Genomic DNA, 15,056 nt, shown 5'->3' on the forward strand with positions numbered 1-15,056 from the left:
CACTGTAGCTGCCTGCTATGTTTATTGGGATATGTTGAATAAGAATATTCACACTTCACAATAATACCTTTATGATCTTTATGGTAGAAATTAACATAAAGGGCATATTTGAATCTATTGCATTTGGAACATTCTGACAATAAAGACAGAGGTAAAGGCCAAGTATCAAACACAATTTAAATAATTCAACAGACATTACTGTCCCCAATAAGGAGAAATGGAAGCAATTGACATTTCCAGAGGAACAAAGACAGGTGGAGAAAGATTCAGGGTGCAGAATAAACATGGTCCAACATAACACACAACACATTAAAACAGTTGGTAGAGCACATGCCTACATTACCCAACCAATTAAGGCATCAAATTGTATTCCTGATTACTGCATCATTACAAGTAAATCATTGATTAAAGCAGTTTGAAACCATCCTGTCTACAGCAGATCTAAACATTACTTTTCACTACACACCAGTCAGTTGCTAAAAAAAAAAAAACTGAAAAATAGTCAACCGATTAATAGGAAAAACAATAGAAATACAAAATGGACAAATCAATATAGAAAAGGGCCTTTATTTTGTATTATTTTTACATATGGCTTGAAGCGTTTTTATTACAAAGAGGTTACAAAAGGTAAAGGACTTTTGAATCATCAACCACGGGTGGACAGGACAACACAGCCATCAATGGTAGAAGCAACTACACATCTGAGCACAACACTGATGGTTAAAATAACAGCAAGTAACTGAAAGTATGTCTCTTTTCCATGTACAGCAGAGATACCACTAACACCACCTGCATCCCAATGTTAAACATGATTCCCTTGGGTCGTGTTCATTAGGCACCAAACAGTACGACATGGACTGAAACGGGGAGGACTACCTGAACTTGTCAGATAGCAATCGCTTATTTAGTTTTTCCCTTTCAAAACGGTTTGCTACCATGTGTCCTATTGAACACGACTCTATAGTGTTGTACTTGACCCTTTGAGCATGAGTCACTGCACCAATATGGTTAACGATATAAACAGCAAACAAAGACTGCAGAATAAAGGCCAGTAATGTTAACGTGACTCAGCTGACCCTTCCTCTATAATATTAATCTCAAAGCCACAACATTCCAATCACTATTAAATCAGGATGTATTAGTCATTTTCTAGATGTCTAATCATCAAACATGATCGTTCGAAAGATTCATTGGAATTGGAAAACAGTTTTCATATGTGTGCCCACACTACGATATTGATCAGAATCGCAGAATTTAGCTTTACAGTTAATCTAGATCCAGTCTGCTTGACCAGGCTGCATTTTGGACATGAAGCTGTCCGGTCAGAACTTAGAAGTTTGATATTTCCGTTTTTTTAAAAGAGCAAGTATTTAAATGTTGCACAAACAGGATGAACAGCTGTTTTATCCTAAATATTTTGCATAACACTTCATGTACATGACTCCAATTCATGTTTCTCTTCTTGCCCGCTTCTTCTTCATCACTGGTTTGGAAGGCTGGCTCTCTTCAGGTTTCTCTATGGGGAAAAACACACAGGGAGATAAGTCTTACAATACAGGACTCCTAAGACAAGATACAGGTTGTAAAAAATAAAAAACAGAAACAAATAGGACTTTAGAACAAGGAAGTGTGTAGAATCCATTCCAGAAGGATCACCAGAGTGTGAACATTTTTGTTCTAGCCCAGTACTACCACCTAAATCATCCAATCAAGGGCTTGGATTAGAGGTCGGCCGATTATGATTTTTAACGCCGATACCGATTATTGGAGGACCAAATAAAACCGATAGCGATTAATCAGACGATTTTTTTAATTTATTATATATATTTGTAATAATGACAATTACAACAATACTGAATGAACATTTATTTTAACTTAATATAATACACCAAGAAAATCTATTTAGTCTCAAATAAATAATTCAACATGTTCAATTTGGTTTAAATAATGCAAAAGAAAAGTGTTGGAGAAGAAAGTAAAAGTGCAATATGTGCTATGTAAGAAAGCTAACGTTTAAGTTCCTTGCTCAGAACATTGCCAGCCTAATCTCGGGAGTTGATAGGCTTGAAGTCATAAACAGCGCAATGCTTGAAGCACAGCGAAGAGCTGCTGGCAAACGCAGGAAAGTGCTGTTTGAATGAATGCTTACGAGCCTGCTGCTGCCTACCACCATTCAGTCAGACTGCTCTATTAAATCATAGACTTGATTATAACATAATAACACACAGAAATATGAGCCTTAGGTCATTAATATGGTCAAATCCAGAAACTAACATTTAGAAAACAAAACGTTTATTCTTTCAGTGAAATACAGAACCGTTCCGTATTTTATCTAAAGCGTGGCATCCCTAAGTCTAAATATTGCTGTTACATTGCACAACCTTCAATGGTATGTCATAATTATGTACAATTCTGGCAAATTAATTACGGTCTTTGTTAGGAAGAAATGGTTCACACACAGTTCGCAACGAGCCAGGCGGGCCAAACTGCTGCATATACCCCGACTCTGCTTGCACAGAACGCAAGTGACAATTTCCCTAGTAAAAATAAATTCATGTTAGCAGGCAATATTAACTAAATATGCAGTTTAAAAAAATATATACTTGTGTATTGATTTTAAAGAAAGGCATTGATGTTTATGGTCAGGTACACATTGGTGCAACAACGGTGTTTTTTTTCACGAATGCGCTTCTTAAATCACCCCCCGTTTGGCGAAGTAGGCTGTGATTCGATGATAAATTAACAGGCACCGCATCGATTATATGCAACGCAGGACAAGCTAGATAAACTAGTAATATCATCAACCATGTGTAGTTAACTAATGATTATGTTAAGATTGATTGTTTTTTATAAGATAAGTTTAATGCTAGCTAGCAACTTACCTTGGCTCCTTGCTGCACTCGCGTAACAAGTAGTCAGCCTGCCACGCAGTCTCCTCGTGGAGTGCAATGTAATCGGCCATAATCGGTGTCCAAAAATGCAGATTACCGATTGTTATGAAAACTTGAAATCGGCCCTAATTAAAATCGGCCATTCCGATTAAATCGGTCGACCTCCAGCTTGGATATTAACTGGAGTGGAACAAAAAGGTGCAACCCCGTGGAGGTGTGGTACTCCGGGAGTGGATTGAGAAACAGTGCAGCTGTAGAGAAATTTGAGTGGAGGCTGAGAGAGAACTGCAGCCCTGCCTGTATACAGCCTTGTGTTTTTAGGGTTGCAACATTTCTGTAACTTTCACTCATTGGAGGATTCCCAGACTCCCTTCTTATTCCAAAATTAATTCCAGGAATCTTCTAAATAGGATTTCAGGAAAATCTGAGAATTTTGGGAAACTTACCGAAATTTTGCAACCGTATGATTGATACATTAAAGAGAAGGGCTGATGCGCTAGTTCAGAGCGGCGCTAGTTCAGAGCTGGGATAGCCAATCAAACTGAATGGAGAGAGGTGACATCTGGTAGTAATAACCTGGCCTAGCTGCTTCCTACGCCTCCAGAAATGAATAGCTACATGTTGCCACAACTAGGGGACGACATCTGGTTAGGAGGAAGGTGAGCAGGCAGCTTGGTGGCTCAATCAATCACACAACATGGCAGCCCTGCCCAGGAACAACAACAAGCAGCCCACTAATTTGTCTAGATCTGAATGGTTTGAGGGCAAGGGAAAGCTTTTCCTCATTTAATATTAATGTGTTTCTATTGTGATCATAGTATAGCAAGAAATGAGTGGGGATACAGAATAGAGGAATGTATAAAGTGAAGTAGGGTGTATGCAGGGATCGGACCCCAGCTGCTGGCGGAGATACGTAGTCCAGGGTCTGCAACACTACCGCTAGACCAGACTCCAGTGTGATTCACATTTAGTTCTGATACACTTACTATGTGTTGGAGCAGGTAGACTGTTCTGCTTGGCAGTAGGCTTCGTCTCTGCGGGTTGGGGTGGCACTTGTGCGATGGGGGCTGTGTTCTGAACCACCACTGGTTGCTCCACTCTTGCCTGCAGGAAGAAGAAACCTTGGAATTAAAGAGGCTATAAAGAACTTCTGCCTCTGGGGGTGCTCTTGGGCCAACAGGGATCCCCTAAATGGCACCCTATTTCCTTTATTGTCCTTACGAGCCCTAGTCAAAAGTAGTACACTATTAGGGAATAGGGGTGCCATTTGAGACGCAGACATTGAGGTCAATAGAACAGTGTCACCAACCTTCACAGCAGCAGCGTTGACAGCCTGGACAGTAGGAGCAGCAGGCTCCTGGATTGGCTGCTTCTTCACCTTGGCCTCAGTAACAACCTTTTTACTTGGCTCCTCTGACTCCTGTCAATAACCGACAGACCAAATATGAGCCAATCAGGAAGGTCACAGGTAGCAATAACCCAATGAGGGACTCAGCAATATAGTTCTAATGAGTGATGGTAACGGTTTAAATTAAGTTGCTCTATTCCTGTGCAATAAGACTAATTACTATAGTAACATCGTAATAATGTTAAGGAGGAATCCAGTAAGTGCTTAGTCTACGGTGTTACCTGGCCAGTAACTACAGCATCTTCAGCTGGCTTCTTCTTCTTCTTTTTCTTCTTTTTAGATTTACCAGTTCCATCAGCGGCAGGCTCCGCCTTTTCTCTCTCTTCATCAGATACCTGCTGTGAAACAACATTCAAAGTACAAAACTAAATATTTGACAGATCTAGACTGCTCAACCTAAATCAACTTAATCTGACAACCTTTCCCCAACTTGAGCTTAAAAAGTCTAAATAATAACAAGGGGAGTGCGTACAGTAAGCAGCAGATATTTTTTATACATGAGAAGGCTCCTGAAATTTAAAAATGTGCAGTTTTGTTCGTCAGAGGCTTTAAAAATGAAAATCCCCAAATCACTACTATTACCCCGTGCAGAACCTTGTAGAGGATAGAGCATGGTCTCTTTACAAGCAACTGTTGCACTGCAGTCAAACTAGTTATATTCCAAGGATGTAGTGCACACTACCAGTCAGTCTATCCTCACATATGCATAAGGTTATATTTAGAGTTTTTTAAATGCAACATTTAAATTAAATCCCTGACATCTCTCTTGTTCTGTTTTGTTCTGTTCTGTTTAACTCTGGAGATGGTTTCTCTCTCTCCTCAACTTCCCCAGATTGTATTTAAACATAAAGCATGTTATTTATTTAACCAGGAACAGGCCCTTGATGTTAGAAACCTCTCGTGAGGGGCACCTAAAAAGTGATGTCACAACTGGCGACTAACCTTGACCGTCTCTGACAGGAGCTCCTCGGGGGCAGCCTCAACTGGAGCAGGGAGTTCCTCATAGTTCTCCCACCCCTCCGCTGGGGCATTCCAGTCAGAGCACACGTCTGCTGCAGCAGCAGACCCATCACCATCTGAAAACACATCCAGAGGAAAGCTCTAGTTAAAACACATCACAAATACACAACCTTTACAACACATGGTACAGACTGACTACAATGCAGTTGGACTGTGCAGAATCACTGATCTAGAGACCACCTTGCAACCCGTATAGCTACTCATTATGTGATCGAGATAACCAATTACGTGCCACGCCCTGTTCTATCTAATCCATGCTATATGACTTTGATTGCCAGTGTAAAGTTTTGTTTTACTTACTCAGACCAGACCACTCGTCTTCCACTTGGGGCTTAGGCTGGCTGGGACACAGCAGCTGGGGTTCTAAAAACAAATCATGTCTAAAAGCTTTAACAAGAGCATGGTAGTGTTTCATTTGAAAACACCATAACATTTTGTGAAAGCAGAATATTTCAGGTCATCCCACCCCCCTAACCTTTGAACCCCTAACAGCTAATTCCATGGGTGAAAACACATAATTGTTTTTAGACAGAGCACACAAAGACTTGGCTTCATGGCAGACTATCACCAATACACTCAAACTAATATTGCCGTATGATTTTTTTATCCTTTAATAGTTAATTTCTTTCATATTATACAATCTGATTAAATATCTATACTGCCCTACAAGGCAAAACGCAGTAACTAAGTATTTTTTTTACGGCAAAATCTGACTTGTCTTTTTCAGTCTAGACAGCAATTTCTGATACTCCATGATATACTCTGATTAACTGGCTTGTTCTTGTGTCAGGAAGCTAAATACCACATTAATCAGATAATATACCTGGCCATTACAACAGATCAAATATTTTGACCAAATTCATAGGTTGTGCATTTTGCCCTTTTAGGGCAGTATACTTGTCTGTACTGTAAACCATGCCATCTAGAGGCCAAAAGGTGATCCTACACCAGGAGTATACAACGAACATTCAGTCCATTACCTGATGTTATCCCCGCATCAATGACAGTGCATCCTCCTAATAACACATTGCAATATAATACCTCAGTGAAAAAACTCCTGCCAGTAAAAATGTAATTGTACTGTGTATACTTTTCTGTCTCCCCTGCATATGACAAATAAAGTTTGATTTGATTATATGTAGTCGTGGCCAAAAGTTGAGAGAATGACACAAATATGAATTTTCACAAAGTCTGCTGCCTCAGTTTGTATGATGGCAATTTGCATATAATCCAGAATGTTATGAAGAGTGATAAGATGATTTGCAATTAATTGCAAAGTCCCTCTTTGCTATGCAAATTAACTGAATCCCCAAAAAATATTTCCACTGCATTTCAGCCCTGCCACAAAAGGACCAGCTGACATCATGTCAGTGATTCTCTCGTTAACACAGGTGTGAGTGTTGACGAGGACAAGGCTGGAGATCACTCTGTCATGCTGATTGAGTTCGAATAACAGACTGGAAGCTTCAAAAGGAGGGTGGTGCTTGGAATCATTGTTCTTCCTCTGCCAACCATGGTTACCTGCAAAGAAACACGTGCCGTCATCATCGCTTTGCACAAAAAGGGCTTCACAGGCAAGGATATTGCTGCCAGTAAGATTGCACCTAAATCAACCATTTATTAGATCATCAAGAACTTCAAGGAGAGCGGTTCAATTGTTGTGAAAAAGGCTTCAGGGTGCCCAAGGAAGTCCAGCAAGCGCCAGGAGCGTCTCCTAAAGTTGATTCAGCTGTGGGATCGGGGCACCGCCAGTACAGAGCTTGCTCAGGAATGGCAGCAGGCAGGTGTGAGTGCATCTGCATGCACAGTGAGGCGAATACTTTTGGAGGATGGCCTGGTGTCAAGAAGGGCAGCAAATAAGCCACTTCTCTCCAGGAAAAACATCAGGGACAGACTGATATTCTGCAAAAGGTACAGGGATTGGACTGCTGAGGACTGGGGTAAAGTCATTTTCAGCCAAGGGAGTGAGCTCACTCACAATTTTGTCTAAGAACACAGCCATGAATAAAGAATGGTACCAACACATCCTCCGAGAGCAACTTTGGTGACGAACAATGCCTTTTCCAGCATGATGGAGCACCTTGCCATAAGGCAAAAGTGATAACTAAGTGGCTCGGGGAACAAAACGACGATATGTTGGGTCCATGGCCAGGAAACTCCTCAGACCTTAATCCCATTGAGAACTTGTGGTCAATCCTCAAGAGGCGGGTGGACAAACAAAACCCACAAATTCTGACAAACTCCAAGCATTGATTATGCAAGAATGGGCTGCCATCAGTCAGGATGTGACCCAGAAGTTAATTTACAGCATGCCAGGGTGGATTGCAGAGGTCTTGAAAAAGAAGGGTCAACACTGCAAATATTGACTCTTTGCATCAACTTCATGTAATTGTCAATAAAAGCCTTTGAAACTTATGAAATGCTTGTAATTATACTTCAGTATTCCATAGTAACATCTGACAAAAATATCTAAAGACACGGAAGCAGCAAACCTTGTGGAAATTAATATTTGTGTCATTCTCAAAACTTTTTGACACGACTGTATATATGCAGTGTATATTCCAGGGAAATATTACTACTATCATTACCTTCAGTCTCCTGCCCCCAGACAGCGGTGTCTTGGTTGCTCCCAGGAGTGGTCCAGTGCCCCTCATCAGGAACAATGGTAAGGGCTGGGGCCTCTTGGGCTGTCACAGCCAGGTCAGGCCGTTCTCCAGTCACTACTAGAGCCTCCTCACTGCTGATAGCTGACACAAACACACACATTTAACAACCTTCAAGAACATCCACAGATTGGCACCACTTTAAATAGTGTGCCAAAGAAAAGGACTCCAACCAAGTACTGTACAAGTAAGAGCATGTAGCTAATTTGTTTTCTAAAATGGGAAATTATTTGATTTCACCCTTTCATGAACCTCTCTCCTAACCCTTAATCAGATGCTAATTTGAATGAATGTGTATTTTTTACCTTGAGGTCTGACTACGGCAACAGCAGCGACATCATCTGCTTTCTCAGCTTTGGTTTTGGAGGATTCTCCTGGGGAAATAACAGTGATGTTTAAAGGCAAGGCTGTAGCTATATTTCCATATACATTCATATTTCCTATTTGCAAAGGGAGAGCAGGTCAACACAAAAAGAGCAGTAGCATGGAATCCAAACTGATATGCTCAGTTTCTCTATTGTTTCAGTGGTAAAACGCATGTCAGTTTGGATTCTAGGCTAACAGAGCAGTTGACAAGCAGCACCTCTCTCTCTGGGCTCAGAGTCCTCCAGGGTCTGTACTTATAGCAGGTCTGACCAACAGGGAACCAGCAGAACTCAATAACAGGAGAAGACAGAGAGTAGCAGTCTCCCTGGATGCCAAATTAGTCTGTTTACCAGTGGTGGAAAAAGTACCTTAGCTGTCCACCTGGTCAACTGTCATACTTGAGTAAAAGTAAAGACACCTTTAAAAAAACAACTCAAGTAAAAATCACCCAGTAAAATTCTACTTGAGTAAACATCTAAAAGTATTTGGTTTAAAATATACTTAAGTATCAAAAATAAAAGTATAAATTCCTTATATTAAGCAAACCAGATGGCACCATTTTATTTTTTCATTTTTTATTTACAGAAAGCCAGGAATACTCCAACACTAAGACATAATTTACAAACAAAGCATGTGCGTGTAGTGAGTCCGCCAGATCAGAGGCAGTAGGGATCACCAGGGATGTTCGGTTGATGAGTGCAAGAATTTGACAATTTTCCTGTCCTGCTAAGCATTCAAAATGTAACGAGCACTTTTGGGTGTCAAGGAAAATGTGAGTAAAACATACAATATTTTCTTAAAGAATCTAGTGAAGTAAAAGTAGTCAAAAATGTAAATAGTAAAGTAAAGTACAGATACCCCAAAAAACTACTTAAGTACTTTAAAGTATTTTTACACCACTGCTGTTTACAGAAAGTTTGTGAAAGTGTGTGAGTCTTTAACCAAGCTCAGGCCTGCTCAGCTGCCGCCTTTTGCCAGCAGAGAGGTATACCATAAGGAAATAGACCTAGCTAGCTTTACCTTTCTTCTTCTTTTCTTTCTTCTCAGAGCCAGACCCAGGGGCTGCAGCTTTGGGGCTGGCCTTGGTTGACTCTGTGGGAGGAGTACTAGGCAGAGGATCCACTCCTCCAGGGCTCCCTGACCCATCACCGGAGGTCTTGTCTTTACGGCGTTGCTCACGCTTCTCCTTGTTACTGATCTTGGTCTCCCAGGTGCCTGATACTGATAGAGACATGGGGATGGTTAGTGGGAGGAAGTTAAATAGGACTACATCTCATGTTCAAATCCACTGTTAGAATGTCAAGGCTCTGGGTCCGGTTTCCCAAAAGCATCTCAAGACTAAGTTCATCGTTAGAACCGTCTTAGGAACACCGTTACATTTCCGAGCTGTTTCCTAACACCATCATATCTAAAGTTGCTCTTGAAAATGCTCGTTATTTAACGACTGCCTCAGACCACTCACTTATAATTCCGTGTATCACAATTCCAGTGGGTCAGAAGTTTACATACACTAAGTTGACTGTGCCTTTAAACAGCTTGGAAAATCACAGAAAATTATGTCATGGCTTTAGAGGCTTCTGATAGGCTAATTGACATAATTTGAGTCAATTGGAGGTGTGCATGTGGATGTATTTCAAGGCCTACCTTCAAACTCAGTGCCTCTTTGCTTGACATCATGGGAAAATCAAAATAAATCAGCAAAGACCTCAGAAAAAAATTGTAGACCTCCACAAGTCTGGTTCATCCTTGGGAGCAATTTCCAAACACCTGAAGGTACCACGTTCATCTGTACAAACAATAGTACGGAAGTATAAACACCATGGGACCACGCAGCCGTCATACCGCTCAGGAAGGAGACGTGTTCTGTCTCCTAGAAATGAACGTACTTTGGTGCAAAAAGTGCAAATCAATCCCAGTACAGCAGCAAAGGACCTTGTGAAGATGCTGGAGGAAAAGGGTACAAAGTATCTATATCCACAGTAAAACGAGTTCTATATCGACATAACCTGAAAGACCGCTCAGCAAGGAAGAAGCCACTGCTCCAAAACCGCCATAAAAAAGCCAGACTACGGTTTGCAACTGCACATGGGGACAAAGTTCGTACTTTTTTGGGAGAAATGCCCTCTGGTCTGATGAAACAAAAATAGAACTGTTTGGCCATAATGACCATAGTTATGTGTGGAGGAAAAAGGGGGAGGCTTGCAAGCCGAAGAACACCATCCCAACCGTGAAGCACGGGGGTGGCAGCATCATGACGTGGGGGTGCTTTGCTGCAGGAGGGACTGGTGCACTTCACAAAATATATGGCATCATGAGGAAAGAAAATTATGTGGATATATTGAAGCAACATCTCAAGACATCAGTCAGGAACTTAAAGGTTGGTCGCAAATGGGTATTTCAAATGGACAATGACCCCAAGCATACTTCCAAAGTTGTGGCAAAATGGCTTAAGGACAACAAAGTCAAGGTATTGGAGTGGCCATCACAAAGCCATGACCTCAATCCTATAGAAAATGTGTGGACATAACTGAAAAAGCGTGTGCGAGCAAGGAGGTCTACAAACCTGACTCAGTTACGCCAGCTCTGTCAGGAGGAATGGGCCAAAATTCACCCAACTTATTGTGGGAAGCTTGTGGAAGGCTATCCGAAATGTTTGACCCAAGTTAAACAATTTAAATGCAATGCTACCAAATACTAATTGAGTGTATGTAAACTTCTGACCCACTGGGAATGTGATGAAATAAATAAAAGCTGAAATAAATAATTCTCTACTATTATCCTGACATTTCACATTCTTAAAATAAAGTGGTGATCCTAACTGACCTAAAACAGGGAATTTTTACTATTAAATGTCAGGAATTGTGAAGAACTGAGTTTAAATGTATTTGGGTAAGGTATATGTGAACTTCTGACTTCAACTGTATATATTTTAATGATATGGAAATCAATTTCATGTTAATACAATTTAGTTTTATTTAGCTATTTGTAAGCTACCGATACATTTTTCTATACATTTCATGGTGTAACATGTGCACAATCTGAATTTAGTGCATTATTATAGGGTAGGCGTTAGAATAAATCAAATCAAATCGATTTGATTTGGATTTGATTTAGGCGTTAGAATAAGCCGCCTCAATATTTGTAACCATAGGTGATCTCTCTAGCTGATCCATCATCAGTCTTGTGGAATAATTCTAATGTTAAGGTAAGTTTGGTAAGTCCTGGTCAGATAGTCTATGAATGCATGAATGATTGATGTCGTCAAACACATTAAAATATGAATAATTTCTCTGCAAGGACGTAATAATTATCTGTAAATGTAAGCCCCCACTGCGCTTTGCTAGGCACAAATGATTGAAACAGTTGGTGATATTAGTGGTGGTGCTTTATGGCGTACCTTCCTCTGATTCCTTGCCACGAGAAGAAGCCGTCTTCGCCTCCTTTACTGCCTGTTTCTGCTTCTTCTTGGTCTTCTTTACCTAAACATATAGAATTCAACATGTATGGTGGATTAATGCTACAAGGCAAAGAAAGGGAAAGTGGTAACATACAGACTCATCGCCCCCTGCACCATTAGAACAGAAACCCCATGTTATTAAAGTCACTCAATCAAGTCACTGTCAAGCTAGGTCAATTTTTTTATAAATAAATAATATATATATGAAATCACATACACCATCCTGTTCCCTTAAATCTGTCTACCAAGAGCCTTTTAACATGTAATTTATAGGCTATACGGTCCTTACAATCTCAAATGCTATAAATCAAATAAAAAGTATTATATTGTAAATGTCAGCCCCTCAAAGCAGATTGATGCAAAAAACAACTAAAGAGCATTGACTGACAGTCAACTGGGTTGAGAGCTGTATTTGATCATGGAGGGGCCACACTTGACACTAGCTAGGTAAGGAAGCCATCGGTACCATCCTTTAGGATTTGCTACATCTGCAAATTAAAATCTGGCAACCAGACACCGCACGTCACAGGACAGTAGGCGTCCTAAGGGAGGCAGGCCTCTAGTCTAAAAGCCACATCATCACTAGTAAAACTCCACTACAAACGCCATAAGGCCGGTTCTCATCTTCAAGGCATGTTTAATGCAGAAGTTGGGATATTATGTAGCTAACTATCACCAAGTAGATCTGAAATTATTTTGTATACAACAGATTCAACTCTTTCACTACAGTCTCCCAGGATAGCATACAAGCATTTGCCTCTACAAGCAACATTAGGCCTACCTCAGAAGCCTTTTCTGTCTTGATTTGAGAATGATGTGGCACTACTGGCAGGTTGTCTTCTTCAGTCACTCTGACTTCCTCTTGTAGCTCAGCAACTGCACTACCATTTGGCTGTGATTTCTGTGGGGCAAAAGAGAAGACAAGGCTGAATTTAAAAACAAATATTATTTTGGCTCATGTGACAGGTTAACGTTAATCTAGCTAGCCTAATCATGCTAATGTCGGCTACTACTAGCTCGCTACTGTGACAGAGCTGTCAAAATTAGCTAGTAAGCCAACATTGAAAACGTTACCTTTTCTGTAGGTTTCCTTCTCGTTTTTTTCGGTTCCTCTGCCTTTGCCACCTTGATAGGAGCTGGTTTAGTGCTTTCAACGGTCTCAACTTCAATTACGGTCGGTCGCTTCTTGAAGAGCCCGCGACATGCGGAGGCCCACATAGCCACCATTAGCACGAGCCCAATGCACGCTGCTAAGATGATCAACCATGGCGGAATCTCGGGCTTCACTCCAAAATCCACCCCGAGTTCTGAGTGCAAGAGGTCTAGACCAGTGGAAAGAAGCTCATTCAGGCGACCTGCTATCAACTTGACCTGTTGACAAGTCGCGTCCTGCCAGTTCTCTGCCATTTGGGTTGATCTCGATGATTGACAGAATATGCAAAAGTTAACGTTAGCTGGCTAAAAATAACGGTTTTGACAGGGCAAACAATAAAACCACGATCATCGCTAGCTTGTCATCCACCTAGCCGCTAACACGTTAGCTAGCTGTCACTCATGTAACATTTGAGTCCGTCAAAATGGGTTAGCCTCGTATAGCTAGCTATTTGTTCAGCTCTTATGACTGATGAACCGGTTTCTTGCCCACTGATAAAGCAAGAAGGTTGATTTCAAGGAGCAACAGAAAAAAAGGCAGTGCTTAGCAGCATCCCGCTCTACGATTGGTGCAACGTCATGGAAGGAGGAGTCCCTCTGAAGTCATGACGAATTTCCTCATACAAAGAATGGTGGTCCTGGACTAGAACAGATTAATTGGGGTTAGTTATCAGTATATTTGATTTAAAAGCTATGCTCAATTGTGAAATCACATATCTTGAACCAAACTGAACCTTAGCTGTCCACCTGGTCAAGTGGAATTTGTGGCCTGTTTTATTGTATGCTTGGATGTATCCCAACTTGTAAGTCGCTCTGGATAAGAGCGTCTGCTAAATGACTTAAATGTAAATGTATTTGCACATTCTAAATCATTGCAGTCTAAAATTCTCAAAACCAGGTTATCAGCATGCCTAGCACTTATTGTGAGGTCATCGATTTAAACCATATTCAGAAATACATTCTACAACAATCAAGAGACTAAAAAGATAATTTGCATCCAAGTTTATTTTGAAATTCCCTACTACCCCTATACAAGAAAAATAATGACTTTCCACCAAGGCAGCAGCGAACTGTCAGTGATAGTAAGTATTCTGTTTAGGGCAAGGAACAAAATCATAATCACAGTGTTTTTTTTTTAATACTTTTACTTTTTAAATACTTCTACTGCGGTCCTCTTTGGCTGAGCTTCGGCACACAGTTTGCTGTCGAGCCAAATTCCTGGGAAGTAAAGGTTTAAGCCAATAGAGCAGAGGGCTTTCAACTTTACAAAGCCAATGCAGGAATGTATATTACCTTCAGAACTAAAAAAAATTAAAATAAAATAAGAACAAGCCGTCTGTGTTCACAACACAAACAAAATAACCGCCAGGGGAGCGAAAGCATCTTTGTATTTTCTTCGAATTCCATAAAATTGTATAGACAAAAAACAAATCTACAAAAATGGAACTAGGTAAATATTACACAACAGGTAAACATGTTTGTCAACCTCTACACAAAACCAAAGTTCTTGGTCTTAATGGCTAGTAAGAGTTTCTGTTTTAGAATCTGTTTGGAGGAGTAGAGTGGCACGTAGAGGCGTGAGATGCAGGTGTTGGCCGTGGGCAGGTGCTGGTCATCCGGAGGCCTGATGGTGATGGAGGGCATGGGCTGGAAGCCTTCCTCACTGGCTGGCAGAGACGGACTGGAGGTCCAGAAGTACACCTGCAGAGAGGGAGAGGAATCAGATTGTATTGGAATTTATATTACAGATTGTGCAGATAAAAATGACATGTAATAAACTGGGACTGCATCAGGTAGTGAAAATAATTTCTTACCAGATCTTGCCTCTCAGTCATGCTCATCTTCTCCACGATGGACCAAAACCAGCGTTTGAACTGTAACAACTTATCAGCATTTTCCCCTGTTGAGATTCAGAGTGGGATAACAAAAATAAGTGACTCAATCATCAAACACATTTAAGTAATGTAAAAGTACAAACTTTGTTACAAGACTTCCAACTGCAAAGCTAAAAAAAAGTGTAAGGGTGAGGATCAATAACCAAAGGAAAACTAAAAAGATCCAGGTTTCACAGTTCTAGGATCAGGTCTCCCTGTCCATAT

At 40.7% G+C, this 15,056-nt stretch overlaps 2 protein-coding genes across 32 annotated transcripts in view; both read right to left on the reverse strand.

Moving 5' to 3' along the window:
• Positions 1–551: 551 nt before the first annotated feature.
• LOC139573530 (protein LYRIC-like) lies at positions 552–13,504 on the reverse strand. Of its 2 annotated transcripts, XM_071397085.1 has the most exons (13): positions 12,880–13,494; positions 12,587–12,706; positions 11,746–11,827; positions 9,369–9,569; positions 8,288–8,356; positions 7,908–8,066; positions 6,300–6,335; positions 5,620–5,682; positions 5,242–5,375; positions 4,521–4,637; positions 4,201–4,311; positions 3,878–3,995; positions 552–1,516 (listed from the first exon to the last, which is right to left on the reverse strand). In XM_071397085.1, exons 1-13 carry the CDS (start codon positions 13,210–13,212, stop codon positions 1,449–1,451), a joined length of 1,611 nt encoding a protein of 536 aa, XP_071253186.1. In that variant the 5' UTR covers positions 13,213–13,494; the 3' UTR covers positions 552–1,448. The 2 variants fall into 2 exon arrangements, with proteins under 2 accessions (XP_071253186.1, XP_071253187.1); XM_071397086.1 differs by lacking the exon at positions 6,300–6,335 and having other exon boundaries at positions 12,880–13,504.
• Positions 13,505–13,944: 440 nt separating this feature from the next.
• The window catches only part of LOC139573527 (E3 ubiquitin-protein ligase UBR5), a 49,137-nt gene continuing 48,025 nt past the window's right edge, over positions 13,945–15,056 (reverse strand). For all 30 annotated transcript variants that reach the window (XM_071397073.1, XM_071397059.1, XM_071397060.1 and 27 more), the window contains 2 exons: positions 14,772–14,857; positions 13,945–14,658 (listed from right to left, as the gene is read on the reverse strand). In XM_071397073.1, the coding sequence (XP_071253174.1) occupies positions 14,446–14,658; positions 14,772–14,857 (299 nt within the window). In that variant the 3' untranslated portion in view covers positions 13,945–14,445. The remainder of the gene's footprint in view (positions 14,659–14,771; positions 14,858–15,056) is intronic.

This window comes from Salvelinus alpinus, chromosome 4, assembly GCF_045679555.1.
Source record: "Salvelinus alpinus chromosome 4, SLU_Salpinus.1, whole genome shotgun sequence".
Classification (NCBI taxonomy): domain Eukaryota; kingdom Metazoa; phylum Chordata; class Actinopteri; order Salmoniformes; family Salmonidae; genus Salvelinus; species Salvelinus alpinus.